Raw genomic sequence first — 16,310 nt, 5'->3', positions numbered from 1 at the left:
ACCTCGTCCGGGTGGGTGGGGGGGTGTTTGGCCTTGCCGCTGGCCGAGGCCGGCGCCGGCTTGGCTGGGGGCTGACAGTCAACCACCGCTGATTCCGGCATCACCACAAATCAGATAGTATGAGATATATTGAAGGAAAGGAGTGTTGGTTGTTGGTGGCGCAACTGAGGTGGAGATCGGGAGTAAGCAGTGAGCAATGTACGCACGTGACTGTTGGTGTGCGATTTCACGCATAGAAAAAAAGCACCCTGATAAGGTGTCTATGACGTCATCGCCGATACCGGCGAACATCAAGGCCATGAGGTATATGTATATCGACCATGAGCCTAATATCCAAGACTAAACTCCCTCCTGAAACAATCGTAGACCATATCTGATAGTGTATCCAGTTAAATGAGGATGGGTCACGTAACCAGGTCGCCTTGACGATATTCATTCACCACAAGATCGATGATTGACAAACAGACTTGTGAAGATAGGCTTTTTGACGTTTGAGACTGCTGAGATGGTAGTAGTTTTGGTAGTTATGAACTCGATATGGAGATGAGCCAGGGGAGGACGGTATCGTCGCCGCGACAGCATACTCCTACACACCGGACCAATTGAGTTAATAGCCTGGGGTTCTGTTTCAATACCGCTGATTCCACTTCCCGATCGTATTCAAGTCTCAGGCGTCCATACACCACGGGATCGATCGCCGCGTGTTTAAACCCTTTCACCACCAATTCATCAAGATCAAGGTCAATGCCAGCCAATTTCAAAGCCCGGAATAGTTGAGCAAAGATCCCCACTAAGTAGAAACGGATACGGTTATTAAACACCGTCCACGCCAGGGCCAAACGGCCCCATTCAGCCATCACGCCGGCGACGGGACCCAGTAATGATTGGCCGCCCCAGTTAATCTCAGGAGTCAGGACATCGACAAATACTAGGCCAAGCATCTTATAACAAAACGTTTCAATATCCTGCGCCACTGCTCTCACTTTATAGCTCTCTCTTAGGTCCAACTTCTCATCGTGGTGTTGTAAAGGCAGCAGGGCTCGTGTGGGCAGGGCACGCTCGTGGCGGCCACAGAAGTGGTCGACGATCACCGCCAGCACTTCCTCCATCAGCATGGTGACGTGGGGGATAGTCCCGCCACTTCCCAAATGGCGATAATTCAGGGGGACAAACACGGGTCGGGTGAGTGTGGCTAAAGCGGTAAAGAACTGAGCGTTGGTCAGAGTATAGTCCGAGGTATTGGTATACTCTCCCACGGTAGAAATGCCCAAACCCATAGTCTCAGTATCTCCCGTCTCTTTCTTCAACTTTTGTAAGTAATGGTCAGTGGGGACCATGAGTTTCCGGTGTAATTCAAACAACGCGTGGTGGGGTTCTCGCTCATCAGCAGCGGCTTTCACCGAGTCATCGGGACCCAAGAGATCATTATTATTGACGAAATTGTGTTTTATCGCCTCCACGACATCGGTAACTTGAGAATTGGAGTTATTACTCGAAAACATAATCCTCAGTGGTATTTCAGTGGAGGCAGCGGCATGGGCCGAAGCTAGGGTGGCAGCATCATCCAGCGTACGAGACTTCTTCAGATCACCTGTAAGAGGGGCAGGCAGGCCTTGGTTCCGGTGAAACAAGTTGTGGAACGCCGTCACCGGACTAGCACTGATGGCGTCTTTGGGTGTGGTGAAACTAGCAAACAGTGTTTGCACATTCAACTCCGGTTTCTTCTTCTTGAGCTTACCGAGGCGTAGTCTCGGTTTAGCCAGTGACTTTATCAGTGATTTGGCCGTAGCCACCAGCTCAGCGTCGTCGGAATCGGGCCCGGCTCGGGGCAGAGTGTGCAACGACTGGTTCGTCATCAGAAGCGTATCCTGGGACTTATTGCGAGTGAACATGCGTGCTAAGGGGTTGGACACTGTTGTCGAGCTCAGCAGATGCGGTATATCCAGCGTGTGGTTGCTGTTCAGCTTGCGGAGGTTATTGAACCCCACCAGGGCCACCAGCTGATCCATCAGTACAAGACGAAACTTGAACTTTGGCGGGTCTTGTAGGGATAGATATAAGGGTAGTTAGCTGTTTAAAGCTTCGATTGGAGGGGTGTTCCACCGAGATCAGTCGAGGGAGGGACGGAGATCGGGGCTGGGTGATTTGTGGGCCTGAATATGACGCGCGCCAATGCGATCAATTATGGTAAAAGGAAATGGGTCTGAAATAAGAAAAAAACGAAGCTGGAGATTGGAAAATTGAAGTATGAGCTAACAGTTAACTTAGGAGTTCATCGAAGTGGGAGGCAAAAAGTGGACGAGTTGGGAATCGAACCCAAGACCTTTCGCATGCTAAGCGAACGCTCTACCAACTGAGCTACACGCCCCGATGCGAGAAATGTGGTTGTAGGTCGATGATGTGCAAGCTGATGTAGAGATGATTTGCCCTTCAGAGGCCGTTTTGCACTAAACTTTTGTGCTTAATGTGTTTCCGCAAGCATTTTAAGCTCAATTGTCTATCAATTTTCTAGATTTAGTGTTTGTCTTGATTATTAACCGACAACTTCTTGTCGGGCTCATCGCATCGCACTGGTTAACACGATGGGTTTCCTGTTTGGCTTCACGGAAGAACAACTAGATCTGCCCGTTCCCCAAACCAATCAATCATCCCAGAACCCTACCCAGACGCTTGATGCCTTCCCCGTCGACGCAAACAATCTGCCTCAGTGCCACTCGCTAGCCGACGTGGTCGCTAAGCTCCAAGACGTCAAGGTCTCGTTTGAGAAATACACCACTGCCGGGGGTAATCTGGTGTTCAGACGAGAGTTATTTGATGTCAGACACCAGATTATGGCTGAGGATGTCGACCTGCCGGTGAGACAGCTCTTAATCTCACTGAATGGCGACTTAGAGAAGAACGTCTATGAGGGCGGGTTCAAGCTGTGGGAGTGTCTGTACGATGTCATTGACTATATTCTGAGCCAAGGGTTGGGCCAGTGGCTGAAGCTTGTTGATTTAGGCTGTGGCACGGCGCTACCCAGTGCTTTCTTATTACCTCACCTCCTCAAACTGGAGCTGAGCCACACCGTCTACCTTTCCGATTTCAACTACGATGTGCTTGAACTTGTCACCGTCCCCAATTTGATCATAAACTGGTACATGACCACTGATCCTCAGCTTGAAAGGGCAGAGGTTATCCTTACTAAAGAATTGCTTGATCAGTTTCTCACTGCTCTTAATCAAAACCAGGTGAATATTGAGCTTATTAGTGGGTCGTGGGGGAGTCAATTCATGGAGATAGTCCCTGAAGTGGACGTTGTGTTAACGCTGGAAACCATCTACCATGAAGAGACTTTACCTTTAGTGGCGGAAATGATTGGTAAATGGCAACCTGCAGTGGCGGTAGTGGCGGCGAAGAATATCTATTTTGGTGTTGGTGGTAGTGTGGCTGAGTTTGTTCGCTATTTTAAACTGATATCGCCGATGACGGTTAATGAGCTCGAAGTCGGGCTGTCTCAATTAAAGCGGTCCCTCGTGATTATCAAGAGACTGTGAAAAGAGACTGCACATTTCGACGATTGATAATCATCTAAAAGTCATCATCACTAATTAGGTTCCTAAATTGAGCCCATTTTCAATCAATTTCTCATCAGTGAACTGTAAATCAATACAAGTAGATAGTCATCAATGGTAACTATAGTTTGAGCCATTCTTCTCAAACCGTATCCTTAATTCCACCAGTTTAGACGGCATTGATAGAGAGAATTACACAAATGAATTCATGAATCAATATCGAATAACCCACCAAATGACATCTGACTTGCTTGCGTTCTCAATTACAAAGAATGCCTCCTTCGCTACACACTCAGTTCGAATCAATGAAGAGACGACTTATCTGTTTTTAAACGTTATCATTCATATAATCCTAGAGCTTGGCGGTGGCGGCGGCGACTTCGACGAGATCAGCAGCATATAACTTCTCTTCGGACACTTCCAAGAGTTTAGCTCTGTCACTACCTTGCAGCTTAAGCTGGTCGATATTCGTTTGCGCCACTTTAGTTCTATCTTGAGCAAGTTCCACTAACACTTGGACCATTCCGTCAGGGTTATCACCGTGTACCAAATGTGTGCCATCGATATCGGCGGTTTTCACAAGCTTCCCCTCGGGGAGGTTAGATCTGACCCACGGCTTCAGCTGAGGCGGGTTCCACGTGGCTTGGTTACCGGTAACGTGACACACTGAAGTACGGTACGATTGAATAGCGTGCATCGTCAAATTTAACGAATAAGCCAGTCCCAAATAAGTCGCCATCTGAGCGAACTTCGACGCCTTCGTCCGGTAGCTCACTTCCTCGTCATCATCAACCACGGTAACGATTTCGTCGGCGACAAAGTCGTTCAAAACGCGCTTATCCATCGTGTTGTAAAACAGCATATCGTAGAACAATTTCACTTCATCCTCGGTGTCGAAGCGGTCAATGAGTAAACCGGCGATCTTTTTAAAGATCTTGGTGAAGCGAGGCCGCATCAGCGGTTCCGTATACAATACGGCGTCGACGGTGACGGCACAGTCGACGACATTGGGGTCAAAGAAACCAGCCATAAACGCCGCGTTACCACCCAACGAGTGGCCCACGGTAATGATTCTCCGGTCGGGAGCACTGACTAAGTCCCCCACCTCATTCTCATGGCGTATCACCGCCAATAAGTCGCGCCCCAGCTCGTCCCACCAGTAGACGGGGCCAATCTTACCCTCGTTGGCCAAAGCGGAATCGCCATGAGACACAGCGTCAACCGAGACACACACGTCGATGTAGTAGCCCAGATTAGGCCGCTGGGACTTCTGGAAGAGCTGGTCGATGTGGTAGTGCCACACCAGCTTATTCATCCCCGTGCCGTGGGAAAACACAAACAGGAGCTGAACCTGGCCTGGCTGGGGGGGGACGGTCGATTTGTACTTGTTGTAGACCTGGACAAGCCGGTCCAGGGGCAAAATCGTCAGCCGGGGCGCCCGGGGCCCGTAAGCAGCACACGTCTTCTTTTCGATAGTATACGACATCAATTAAGCAAATCAAAGTGTAATTAAGCCGGTTTCAGAAGGTTTGAATAGGGTGAGACTCTTTAATTCAGTCCTGTTAATTGAAGATAAAGGAGGGTTGGCGAGTTATAACATGTGCGGGTCCCGAGGTCCACATTTGTGGGGAACGCATCCTCGGCCCGAAAAATTTATAGGAGGGGCACAACGGTTTTCTCCAGGGATAGATTAGGCAGCCTAAACCCCGAAAAGTGAATCTTGTAAAAGAAGCGAATTCGCACGTCATCGAGGTGAAATTTGAGCCAGGCAATGAACACTTTGAATTTATCGGAATACTGGTTCCGGTGAATGCCGTGGACTGAGCACAAAGACAACTACCAATATCAGACGAAATCTAAGGCTATACAGTAAAAATTCTTGAGTAATTGTTTGGATGTGATGTGGGTGACGTCTACAATGGTCTATTTCAATCTCATCAGATTTCGGTGATTTATTTCATTCATACCTTTCAACGACTACTCTCATTGTGGTACACTTCTAATTGATAACTGGAGCCTTTTATAAAGTAATTAGTCATTTGGACTGTTACTGCTTCCATTGTCATTGATCTCTTTCATGGTGGTGTTGTTATCTTTCGGTTATCGCTAGTTACCCCACATTATCAAAATGATCAATCTATGGAGGTCTCACCAAACATCAAGTAAATCAATGAGATAAATACTTTTAATAGAAGCTAAAACTAATCAGACTGAAACCACACTAAACTGAAACCAGTGGAAACCCGTCCCCTTGCTAGTCTATGTCCTAACTCGTAGTGGTCCGCACTCATTCACGCGATGCCCATCGTCCTCCGTACGGTGAAGCAGGTCCGCCAGTGGCGCCTGGCGCTTTGCCAGGCACAAAAGCTGGTCGGTTTCGTCCCCACCATGGGGGCATTACACCACGGTCACCTCTCGCTCGTCCACCAGTCCCAGGCCGATAACGACGCCACCGTGGTGCTGATCTTCGTCAACCCGTCTCAGTTTGGCCCCACCGAGGACTTGGACGCTTATCCGAGGACTTTAGACGATGATTTAGCGCAATTGGAAGCGGCTAATGTCGAAGCGGTGTTCGTTCCTAAAGTATCGGAGATGTACCCGAGTGGCATTGTCCTTGATGTCAATGAGCAAAGAGGGGCGTTTGTCGAGGTCAAAGGCTGTTCCCACCAGTTGGAGGGGGTTACTAGACCCCAGTTCTTTCGCGGAGTGGCCACCGTCGTCTGTAAATTGCTCAATGTCGTCCAACCCACCAGAGTCTATTTTGGTCAGAAAGATGCCCAACAATGCGTGGTTGTCCGCAATATGGTGAAAGATTTGCTTATAGACACGGAAGTGAAAGTGTTACCGACCCAGAGAGAGCCGCTGGGGCTTGCGTTGTCGCTGAGAAATGCCTATTTGAGCGATACTACTAAGGACGAGCTGAAGGCGATTTACCAGGCTCTTTCCCAGGGTAAACAATTGTGGGTTGACGATGCTACAGTTAAGGGAACTGATATTGTTGATTTAGTGCAAAAGCAATTGGTTGATCTGGGATTACAGGTCGAGTATGTCGCCTGTTCTCACCCGGAGACATTAGACGATTTAACCGATAAAGTGGTCCCCGGAGCCATTGTTTCCACTGCCGTACACGTGCCTCGGGCCCAGGGTACCGGCACTGCTCGTCTCATCGACAACGTCATCTTAGAATAGACTTTTTTTTCAGTCCTTAAACAATTTAGAGAAGTTGGTGCCTCCCAGCGACGGTACCTGGAGCCAGTTGAATTCGTCGTAGTCAGCCGTGCCTTCAATCAAGTGGAAGGCATAGGCAAATCTCAGCTTATCGCTCTCGTTCTTCTCCAGTTTGTGGAGCACTTGGTTATGGATCAAGATGAGGGAGCCGGCCTTACACTCCATGGGGACGTATTTTAGAGAGTCTCGCGGCTCAGGGTCGTGGACGTCTGCGAGCCCCATCATCTCGGTGCCTGGAGCCTTTGGCGTACGGACAAATCGCGAGATAATGGGGAACTTCTTATGAGAGCCAGGAGCATAGTATAAGCAGCCATTATCCTTAGTAACATCTTCCAAAGCAAACCAAAAGCCTAGAGCCAGGGGTGGGTCGGTATAGAGGAAAGTACCGTCCTGGTGAGGCGGTACTTCGTTGTCTCTGATCTTTTTCGCCTGCGCTGGGTGCTTAAAGATAAGCATACTCTGAAGCACTCGGGGGTCCTCGTATTGGAGAGATTTGGCAATCCCTTGTACCTTATCGTCAAAGGTAACTTTCTCAAATGCCGGTTCGTGGAGATGGAGCCCGTGGCCGATCTTATTGATGGCCACTTGTTTTGGGTACACCAAATTTCCGTCGCTATCGACGGCATCGGTGTCAAAGAAGAAACTCACCTTATCCAGGGAGTCAAGAAAGTATTGGTTGCCCACATGGTTATCCGTTGACGTGGAAAATAGCGTTTTTGGGTGGGCCAGCGGGTCAAAGTCGTCCAACAATGTGTGTGCTCTCGCCAGGAGCTGGGCGATTTGGTCGGGGGAAAGGAAGTCCGGAATGCAAAGCATCCCTTCGTCGTTAAACTGCTTCACTTGTTCGGAGGAAAGCATCGCTGGGGTGTAAGCAATTGATGGGAGTGGTTTGCGAGTGGAGAATATATGGCACGGCACGGCAATTCGCGGGGTATGCTAATACGAGCCACCAGAATGAAGATAACGGAATGACAAATATAGAAAGAATTTTACTGAAGTTTAACTGATTGAACAATCATCATTTCAATAGGATAATTGATAGATTTGGTCGAGTTTTTGAGATGGCAGAGAGTTTACCTAATGGCTAGTAACTATCTCTGTGGAGAGTCACTTTCAAGTGAAACGAAGGGAAACAACCACTAGTCAATTTTATATAGAATTGACCAATATAAAAAATTGACTTTGATTTCAATTTGATCATAGTAACCTCAGTTTTCGTCGCCAGTGACAGATCTCCTTGAACTACAATCAAACCAACACTGAGACTAAAACGAAATAAAATCAGTATAACGAACATCATCGTCGATTACGGGCGTGGGTTTAATTCAAATTTTTTATAATTTTCTCTAGATAAGGCTTAAAAGTCAATTACTTCTCTGATCAAGGCCGAGATGGTAGTAGCCTGTTAGTCGCCTGTTATGCTATCGGTAGGGGGCGTCGGCCTCGATGCAGTACTGCAATTCCTGTTCCCACTTGTCGCCGTTTTCCAACAACTTCTCCTTATTGTACAACAACTCCTCTCTCGTCGCCGTCGAGTACTCGACGTTGGGGGTTTCGACAATGGCGTCGACGGGGCACAGTTCCTGGCAGTACCCGCAGTAGATGCACTTGGTCATGTCGATGTCGTACTTGTAGGTTCTTCTCAGCCCGTCCAACCGTTCCTCGGCCTCGATCGTGATGGCCTGCGCCGGGCAGATCGCCTCGCAGAGCTTACAGGCGATGCACCGTTCCTCGCCCAGCGGGTAGCGTCTCAACGCGTGTTCGCCCCGGAATCTCGGGGAAATCGGCCCCTTTTCAAACGGGTAGTAGATGGTGTAAGGCTCGCGGAAATACATCTCCAACACGATGTACATACCCCGCACGATCTCCTGTAAGAAGAAGAACTTGGTCGCTTTGGAAAGGAACAGCTCGTTCAGCTCTTCCCACGTCTTGGGCTTGGGCACCCGGAAGTCCTGGGGAGGGGCCGCCATCGCCGAACCCCCGGCGGTGTTGTAGGCCAACGCCGGCTTGTGCAATTTCGGGGTGGTGGCGAGAGTCCGGAACGCCTGCGGGAAACGCAAGCCGAGCCCGGGTCTGGTGAGAGCTCTCGACAACATCGTTTGGTGAAGGGTAGACAGTTGGAAAAGATTTGTGGGTGGATGGTTGGTGCGAATGTGTGCGCGCAGTGGGGGGGTACACAAGAGCCAATCAGCAATGGGGAATTTGTCGCACCCCTTGGCGCGCGACAAAATCGTGTACTGGAAAATTGCAATAGTAAAATTGACTGATGGGTAATGGTGTGTCATAGTTTATGACATCTATTGAACCAATGTTTGCCCTCCGCTGATTGCGATTGAATAAAATCGGGGTACTCAATCGAATCGGCTACTTAAACTGTTGCTAGTCGTGATTGAATCTTTTCATATTTATGAGAGAAAGTTGGCTCTTCATGGTTAGCTTAAACCGCAACAGCATTTTTCGTAGCCAGTGTATGGCTGGTTCCTTATAGTTCAGTCTAAATCAAATGGCGCATTCATCACGCTCAACGGTCAATTAATCAACTGTAAATACTCTGGTAGAACATATCAAACGGTTGAGGAATTACAATATAATGTTGTTGCTAAAAGAGTGGTTTGAATCGTCAAGTATGGACCTGATGGAGGTCCTGTCAAGTGCTCCATTATATGCAGGCCAATGAGTACACGGTGAACGTGGCAAGATTTCACGGATCCCATTGCGCCACGAGTTTACATCGGACAGTGATGAGACTACCTTCATTGTGATCGCCGTGGCCAGTTTAGTCAGGCTCGACCCCCAAAAGATCAATATTAGCAATTCCAAAAATCGGGATTTTGCTAGAAGAAAAAAAAAGTGGCGTTTCAAATTTTTGATTTTCGAAAACTGGCATACTTTTTCGAACGCCATTTGCTGCCGCCGATATATGTTAATCTTTGCACTTTTGTGAGTAACATTTGTTAGCACACCTATGGTCCAACTTGGCTGGGTCGTGGACAAATCGACGATGAAGTGTGCGTTTTGGGTCACACTTTTGAAATAGTTTTTTTTTTGAAATTGACGCCTAAAAGGGGGTGTAGCGTCACCATCAGAGGGGCCAACTTCAAGAGTGAGGGCTCGTTGGCATCGTAGGAAACGCGGCTACCATTGACTTCATTATTTTCGCGCTGGGACCATTTTTGGTGATGTTTTGCTTTTTGGGTTATCTTTGACTACATGCAGGACCCATCTATGTGCATCAAGGGTTTTTTATTGCCGCACCGTTGACGGTGATATATCACATCTTCGCCACAGCGTCAGTTCTTTGAGTGTACTGGTATCGCTATTTGTCCAATCGTCTAATGAGGATATAAGCCCATCTCCAATCCTTATTGCCACCAGCTATGCTACGAAAGACATGACCAACTCCCTTCATTCCCATCTATGGGCTAACAGGAAGCCTTCAAGACCTTATAGAGATGTTGAATTTGTGGCACAACATGACGACTGGCAAGTGTTACCCACTGAAACGTGGAACGTATCCAAATTTTGTTGACGATACGGAAAACTGGCAGGTGTAGATCGTAGTTCCCTCTCAATCATCGTAATTCTGTTTCGTAATTCTGACTCCATCGCTAATCCTCCATGCCATTAGCGGTCATCATCATTTCCTTTCCAAACCCAACCAACTCAAATTTGTGTAAAAGTTTACACTGTTCGTTATCACCCTTCCTCGAAAATTCTCCAATCTAGCGAAAAAACACGAACAAAAGGAAGCAAACTACGACTGCTTCCAATTTTGGCACAATACCCAAACCGTTAGTGTTTTTGTTAGTTACTACTACCCTCTCGCAATAATCCGTCCCCATCCTTTTTCTCGACCTTATCGAGTAATTAGCCTGACTGAGTAATAACCCGCTTGCACCTTAAGGCCACCCTCAAACGCACTACTTGGTAACCCGGAACTCGGTAACCACATGCTGGCTCTGCCACAATTGAAAGGGTAAACACCTCGTGACAACCACTACCAAAGCCATACTCTGTATCGTGCACCTTCGGGCACCGCCCCCTGGCGTGATCTTTGCCTAAACGAGCAAAGACGCGGTGACACCGTGCGTGGCGCCACAAAAGCCTGGCTGCCGATGGATATTTGCTTCACGAGGCTTATTTCCGATTTCCGAAGCCTCCATGCGTCGTAGCAAAACCCCACCACGGCAATACACCCACGAAAGCGGTGAAATTATGGTGGTGTTTTGCCGAAGTTAAGGTTGTGACGAATTCCCTAAAATCTTCGTAAGGAAGAAACGGAAACAATCAAAAACACCGTAATTATGGCGACAATGGAGATAACACACGAGACGAGCGTTTCGTCAAAACACCGTGTTTCTGTAACCATTATCGCTTCTAATCTATTGTGCAATTTTCTGTTTTGTGGCTACTACGCCTAGGCTAAGCACCGATCTTGGTGTCAATCGGCAAACCGGGGGGGAAGTCCGATGGAGGCTGTGTAGTAATTCAATCTAGGCACCAGGGATGGCAACCCCTACCTCAATCGAGGCTCATCAGGAGGGCGCTGGGGGTTCTTTACCCGATACGTATAAGAGGTCGGAAGACGTGCATGTGATTATATGCAGGACGATGCAGGTGAGAATCTCTCGCTCCCCGTCAACATTTCAAGCCGTTTACACGAGGCAGACACTCTCAGGGGCAGCCGCCACAATCACGAAATGTTCCGGACGATAGGGCCACTGTCGCAGTTACGACGCCGTTTCACCAATTTTTTCCGGGCCAACAATGGCGGCATTTTCTTCGGTGTTACCTCGAGAAAACCCGCATTCTTCGTTGACGTCAGTGGAGGCCACACATTACCTATTTGGGAAATGGTTGCAAAACCTGGTCTCTGCCCCCGCCAAAACCTATATAATTGCCTCGAGCTCCCCCTGAATATCGATCAGCAATCAGCAATGAAGTTCTCCCAAGCCACCCTTCTCGCCTTGGCCACCGCTGCCGTCGCCAACGGCTCTGCGATCCCCGCGGCTCAAGCCAACGCCGCCCCCGTTGCCTTCAACCAGGACCAGTTGATCGGTGCCTTGCAGAACTTGAACGCCGTCTTGAACGAAGCCACCACCCACAAGCGTGAGTTGACTCCCGAAGAGATCCAGTTGGCCACCAGAGACCTTGGTCTGGCCATTTCCGGGGTCATTTCTGCTTTCCTCAACCTGGGAATCCTTGGTGACATCTGGAATACCCTCACCACCGACCAAAATCTTAGAGACCAAATTGTTTCGCTCGTCAAGCTGGCCATCTCCGGTTTGTTCGCGGCGTTGCCCAACTTGTTGCTGGCGATCTGGAACTCGGGATTGCTCCAAAAGATCTTCAATAAGCTTGTCAACGACAAAGGGTTGCAACAGGCCCTCGTCAACTTGATCAAGGAAGCTTTCTCGGCCATCTTGGGCTACTTCACCGGCTCGTCGTCGTCGTCCACCCCTCAACAACAACAAAAGCGGGCGGAAATGATCCAAAGAGACCTCGGTGACATCATTTCGTCCATTTTCAACTGGATCACCAACTGGGTGTCGCAAAACCCCCAGGCGTTCGAAAACTTCTTGACCAACGCCATCAACTTCTTGGCCCAGATCGGCGGTACTTTGTTCAACTGGTTGCAATCTCTGGGTATCTGGGACAAGCTCATGAAGTGGGTCGGCGAGAACTCCGGCGGCATCGTTGACTTCCTCGTCAAGCTCCTCGGCGGCATCTTCGGGACGCTGCTGAACCCTCAAGCGTCGCAAGCGGTGGCTGACTTGCTGACCGCCGCCGCTCTGGCTCTGGCTAAGGCATCCGCTAAGGCCTCGGCCACTGGCGGCGCTGCTGCCGCCACCACCACTGGTTCGTCGGGTAACATCCTCAGTGACTTGCTTGGTGGTATTGGCGGTGCTGCTTCCGCTGCCACTAGCGGCAATGCCGGCGCTGCTTCCGTCGCTTCCGCCGCGACCTCGGCCGCCGGTGCCGCCGCCCCCGCCGTTAGCCTGGCTGCCAGCGCTGCTGCTACCGCTGCCACTGGTGCCGCTGGTGCCGCTGGTGTCCCCACTACCCGCACGCTGACCGTGGCTCCTGCCGGCACTGCCGGCGCTGCCGGCGCCGCCGATGCCGGTGCCGCGGGTGCGACTGCTGCCGGTAACGTTGGTGCTGCCGGCACTGTCGACGCCGGTGCTGCCGGTGTTACTGCCGCTGCTGGTGCCGGCGCCACTGCCGGCGCTGCTGGTGGCGACGTCTACAACTCGTTGTTGGCTGCCTACGGCGGTGGGGCTACTCAAAAGAAGAGAAGAGTCATGTACTAATCAGTGGGGTTTATCCATTAAGCTGGTGAACTGGCTTCACCGTAAATATTGACGACCACAAATACCAACACAAGTCCAGCACTAGCGGTGTGCGGCACGATATAGATAATGTTATGAATTTAGAGTGATCAAAGTAGAAGGCGATTTCAATATGCACACGACCTTTTTCCCCTTTTGGGTCGCACACGATCTCACCCCAGATTGTGCCATCAGAACCAAACATAGTCGCTAAAGATGATGAATTTGCCGCCGATTTGAAGCCAATTGAAGCCGAATTTGAAAGACATGGAAGCTAATACGCTGATTATACTTAATGTTTGAAAATCTTCCTTATTGATTATCTGGTTGACGTCAATAAGCGGGGCGTCTCCAGCTGGTGTCCCGTCTTCAACTGGTGTCCCTCCATTTCGGTATCTCCAGTATCTAAACCTTCCTCCACTACTTATGCTAACGACATCCAAGTGCTACAAACAGGGGGGGTGGCTGATAAAGTTTAAAATTCACTATTTAAACTCCATTGGTCTCTCCCTATTGCCCTGCTAATCACTGGCCATGCCGGACTCGGAACAATCCTCTCAGCTAGAACCTCGAACCTCCACGGGTCCTGACCCCTACTTGCTCTACCAGATTGCCGTTTGCTCGCCCGTGTTTCAGTACGAGATGGCACTGCTTGCCACTGACGATGAACGCCAGCACTTACAGCGGGCCGCCCAAAGAATGCTTGGCTGCGAGCCGCCACTCCTCAAGGAGCCTCCTTCCGAGGAACCCGTCAATAATACACTGCTGTTGTTGCTGTCCATTGACAAGTCGCCGCGGTTTGGAAATGACGACCGGCAAAAGTTTCGTTGGGGTTGCTTCTTGATGCAGCAAAGATGCCAAATTTCCAGCGACGTGTTTAACGCCATTGCCGGCATGACGGGGGTGGAGGAGAAGCTTCGAGCGTTTGAGGAAGTCGTTGAATCAAGCAAAGCCCGGCGTAAGATTTGGGTGCAACTGTTCTGTGACCTCTGCCACCACCTCCCGAGCCTCAGTGACAAACAGGTGAAAGAAATTGATGAAGCGTTGGCTGAGTATGAGCAATACCTATGCTCATGCCTTGATTTTTTGGGAGAAAGCTATTTGCACGACACCGGGATCGACATCCCCATCGTGATCGGGGAGAAAGCTCGGCTGCTTGTGGTGAGGGCGTTGGCTGTATATGGTGTCTTCCCAATGAACCCCGACGAAGAGGGAAACTGACGACTCGTTGCAGTGACGCTTGTGCTTGTTGTCGACTTAGTGTGATGAATTGTTTATGAGAGTTGCCCCTGTAGACGATTGTCACCAAACGAATACTTATCCAATGAAGACAACAGTGGGTTCTTATTGTGATTTCATTTAGTCATTTTAATTATTAACACTATCCAATTTGGTAGATGGCTCAATATCAGTCTTTAATATCAATGGAATTCACACTGAAATGAACTGAAAAAAGTAATTTACAAAATTTAAGTCAACCAATTACACTAAACACAAATTTCCCAAGTAATTTATCAAATTTTCAGACCAATCTGTGATTTATCACGTTCAGAAGTCCGATACCGGGGGCTTCCCCGGACTGTAAGATTCGCGCGCAAATTGGCTTTGACCAAATTACGCTCAACCACCAAATGTCTCGCATCACTCGTCCGTTAGCCATCGCCGGGGCCGCGGTTGCCGGGGTGTTTGGCGGCTACTACGTGATGGACGCGCGTCTGGGGATCCACGAGTACGTGTTTTGTCCGTTAATTCGTGGCTTAACCGATGCCGAAGAAGGCCATCGCTTGGGCATCCGTTTATTGCTGATGGGGCTCCACCCGCGAGTGATGGACGAACATTTACACCCTGAATATGACCAGTTACTCGGGGTTAATGTTTTTGGTAAGTTCCTCAAACTGCCGATTGGGTTAGCCGCGGGTTTGGATAAGGATGGTGAGGCCATCGATGGTTTGTTTGATTGTGGGTTTTCCTATGTGGAAATCGGTCTGATCACTCCCGAGCCGCAACCGGGTAACCCTCAACCTCGGTTCTTCCGTTTGCCTCGCGATGACGCCGTCATCAACCGGTATGGTTTCAATCTGACGGGTCATTTTTCCGTGTTGGCCCGGTTGAAAATGAGATTCACGGCGTTGATGCAAGCTTATAAGGTGGATAATAATGGCCAACAACCTACGACTAACGCGTTCCGTGACGGTAGACTTTTGGGGATCAATTTGGGTAAAAATAAGACCGGTGACGAAATTGAAGATTACTTGAAAGGTGTGCAAAGAATGAAGGACTACGCCGATGTTTTGGTGATTAACGTGCTGTCCCCTAACACTCCGGGGCTCAGAGACTTGCAACTGGAAGAAAAATTGACGAAATTGTTGACTACCGTCAGAGAACAAAGAGACAAGTGTGGTGCTAATTTGTTGGGGCTGGTGCCCCCTGTATTGGTGAAAGTGGCTCCTGACTTGACTGAACCGGAAATTGAACTGATTGCTAACCTGGCGAAGCTGGCTAAGGTTGACGGGATCATCATTTCCAACACTACCGTGCAAAGACCGGCGGCGACGATGGCGACTACCGACAAGCAATTGATCAACGAAACTGGTGGTCTCTCGGGTAAGCCGTTGAAGCCGTTGTCTCTCCAGGCGTTGAGGTTATTGCGCAAGTACACTAAGGACTCTAACTTGGTGCTTGTTGGCTGTGGTGGTATTTCGCTGGGTAAGGACGCGTTAGAGTTTGGTAAGGCCGGGGCCACTTTTGTTGAATTGTACACTGCCTTCGCCTATAAAGGTCCTGGTTTGCCGCTGAAGATCAGAGACGAATTGGTGGTGGAATTGCAAAAGGAAGGTAAGACGTGGTCGCAGATTATTGGGACCGACGACATGTAGATAGAATAACAAAAGTCTGAGAGTTTGAGTAATTGTAGATCTGACGGATGGTGCTAGGGTATAATCATGAATCATTGTAGTTCTGTTCCAAGGTAAGGTAAAGTGCTTGGGTTATGATGCTTTGATATGACTTGATGTTGGTCTTCTCAACATTCTTGGATCCATGCTGACACGGCTAGTGTGAACGGCAAGGTAAATTCATTATAGGGTTACAGTTCAAGTGATGATGTTGTTGAACTCAAATGTGATAACCGTAAATTCAAATTATCGGTACAATCAACAAATCATGCAAATCTAGACAGAATACCGAACTCAAACTTGAA

The 16,310-nt window shown here is 49.1% G+C and overlaps 9 protein-coding genes across 9 annotated transcripts in view; 5 read left to right on the top strand and 4 right to left on the bottom strand. All coding sequences in view use genetic code 12, as the record gives it.

Annotated features, from left to right (window-relative positions):
- Positions 1-2,009, bottom strand: part of DIURU_003862 (GID4/VID24 family protein) — a gene marked incomplete at both ends in the record, with an annotated part of 2,800 nt that extends 791 nt beyond the window's left edge. The window contains one exon of the mRNA XM_034156671.1: positions 585-2,009. Within this exon, the coding sequence (XP_034011327.1) occupies positions 585-2,009 (1,425 nt within the window). The remainder of the gene's footprint in view (positions 1-584) is intronic.
- Positions 2,010-2,582: 573 nt separating this feature from the next.
- On the top strand, positions 2,583-3,536 carry DIURU_003861 (uncharacterized protein; the record flags this gene model as incomplete). Its single annotated transcript, XM_034156670.1, has 1 exon — positions 2,583-3,536. One exon carries the CDS (start codon positions 2,583-2,585, stop codon positions 3,534-3,536), a length of 954 nt encoding a protein of 317 aa, XP_034011326.1.
- A 370-nt stretch (positions 3,537-3,906) lies between these two features.
- DIURU_003860 (triglyceride lipase) lies at positions 3,907-5,040 on the bottom strand (the record flags this gene model as incomplete). Its single annotated transcript, XM_034156669.1, has 1 exon — positions 3,907-5,040. The coding sequence occupies one exon, from the start codon at positions 5,038-5,040 to the stop codon at positions 3,907-3,909; it is 1,134 nt and encodes a 377-aa protein (XP_034011325.1).
- Positions 5,041-5,852: 812 nt separating this feature from the next.
- PAN6 (pantoate--beta-alanine ligase) lies at positions 5,853-6,743 on the top strand (the record flags this gene model as incomplete). Its single annotated transcript, XM_034156667.1, has 1 exon — positions 5,853-6,743. One exon carries the CDS (start codon positions 5,853-5,855, stop codon positions 6,741-6,743), a length of 891 nt encoding a protein of 296 aa, XP_034011324.1.
- A 9-nt stretch (positions 6,744-6,752) lies between these two features.
- On the bottom strand, positions 6,753-7,640 carry DIURU_003858 (uncharacterized protein; the record flags this gene model as incomplete). Its single annotated transcript, XM_034156666.1, has 1 exon — positions 6,753-7,640. One exon carries the CDS (start codon positions 7,638-7,640, stop codon positions 6,753-6,755), a length of 888 nt encoding a protein of 295 aa, XP_034011323.1.
- A 563-nt stretch (positions 7,641-8,203) lies between these two features.
- DIURU_003857 (uncharacterized protein) lies at positions 8,204-8,878 on the bottom strand (the record flags this gene model as incomplete). Its single annotated transcript, XM_034156665.1, has 1 exon — positions 8,204-8,878. The coding sequence occupies one exon, from the start codon at positions 8,876-8,878 to the stop codon at positions 8,204-8,206; it is 675 nt and encodes a 224-aa protein (XP_034011322.1).
- Positions 8,879-11,719: 2,841 nt separating this feature from the next.
- On the top strand, positions 11,720-13,093 carry DIURU_003856 (uncharacterized protein; the record flags this gene model as incomplete). The annotated part of the gene is made up of 1 exon (XM_034156664.1): positions 11,720-13,093. One exon carries the CDS (start codon positions 11,720-11,722, stop codon positions 13,091-13,093), a length of 1,374 nt encoding a protein of 457 aa, XP_034011321.1.
- A 552-nt stretch (positions 13,094-13,645) lies between these two features.
- On the top strand, positions 13,646-14,332 carry DIURU_003855 (uncharacterized protein; the record flags this gene model as incomplete). The annotated part of the gene is made up of 1 exon (XM_034156663.1): positions 13,646-14,332. The coding sequence occupies one exon, from the start codon at positions 13,646-13,648 to the stop codon at positions 14,330-14,332; it is 687 nt and encodes a 228-aa protein (XP_034011320.1).
- Positions 14,333-14,742: 410 nt separating this feature from the next.
- URA1 (dihydroorotate dehydrogenase) lies at positions 14,743-15,987 on the top strand (the record flags this gene model as incomplete). Its single annotated transcript, XM_034156662.1, has 1 exon — positions 14,743-15,987. The coding sequence occupies one exon, from the start codon at positions 14,743-14,745 to the stop codon at positions 15,985-15,987; it is 1,245 nt and encodes a 414-aa protein (XP_034011319.1).
- Between the last annotated feature and the right edge of the window lie 323 nt (positions 15,988-16,310).

The sequence above is a fragment of the Diutina rugosa genome, assembly GCF_008704595.1.
Source record: "Diutina rugosa strain CBS 613 chromosome Unknown scaffold54_size82597, whole genome shotgun sequence".
Taxonomy (NCBI): domain Eukaryota; kingdom Fungi; phylum Ascomycota; class Pichiomycetes; order Serinales; family Debaryomycetaceae; genus Diutina; species Diutina rugosa.
This window is presented reverse-complemented; position numbering and strand designations above follow the sequence as displayed.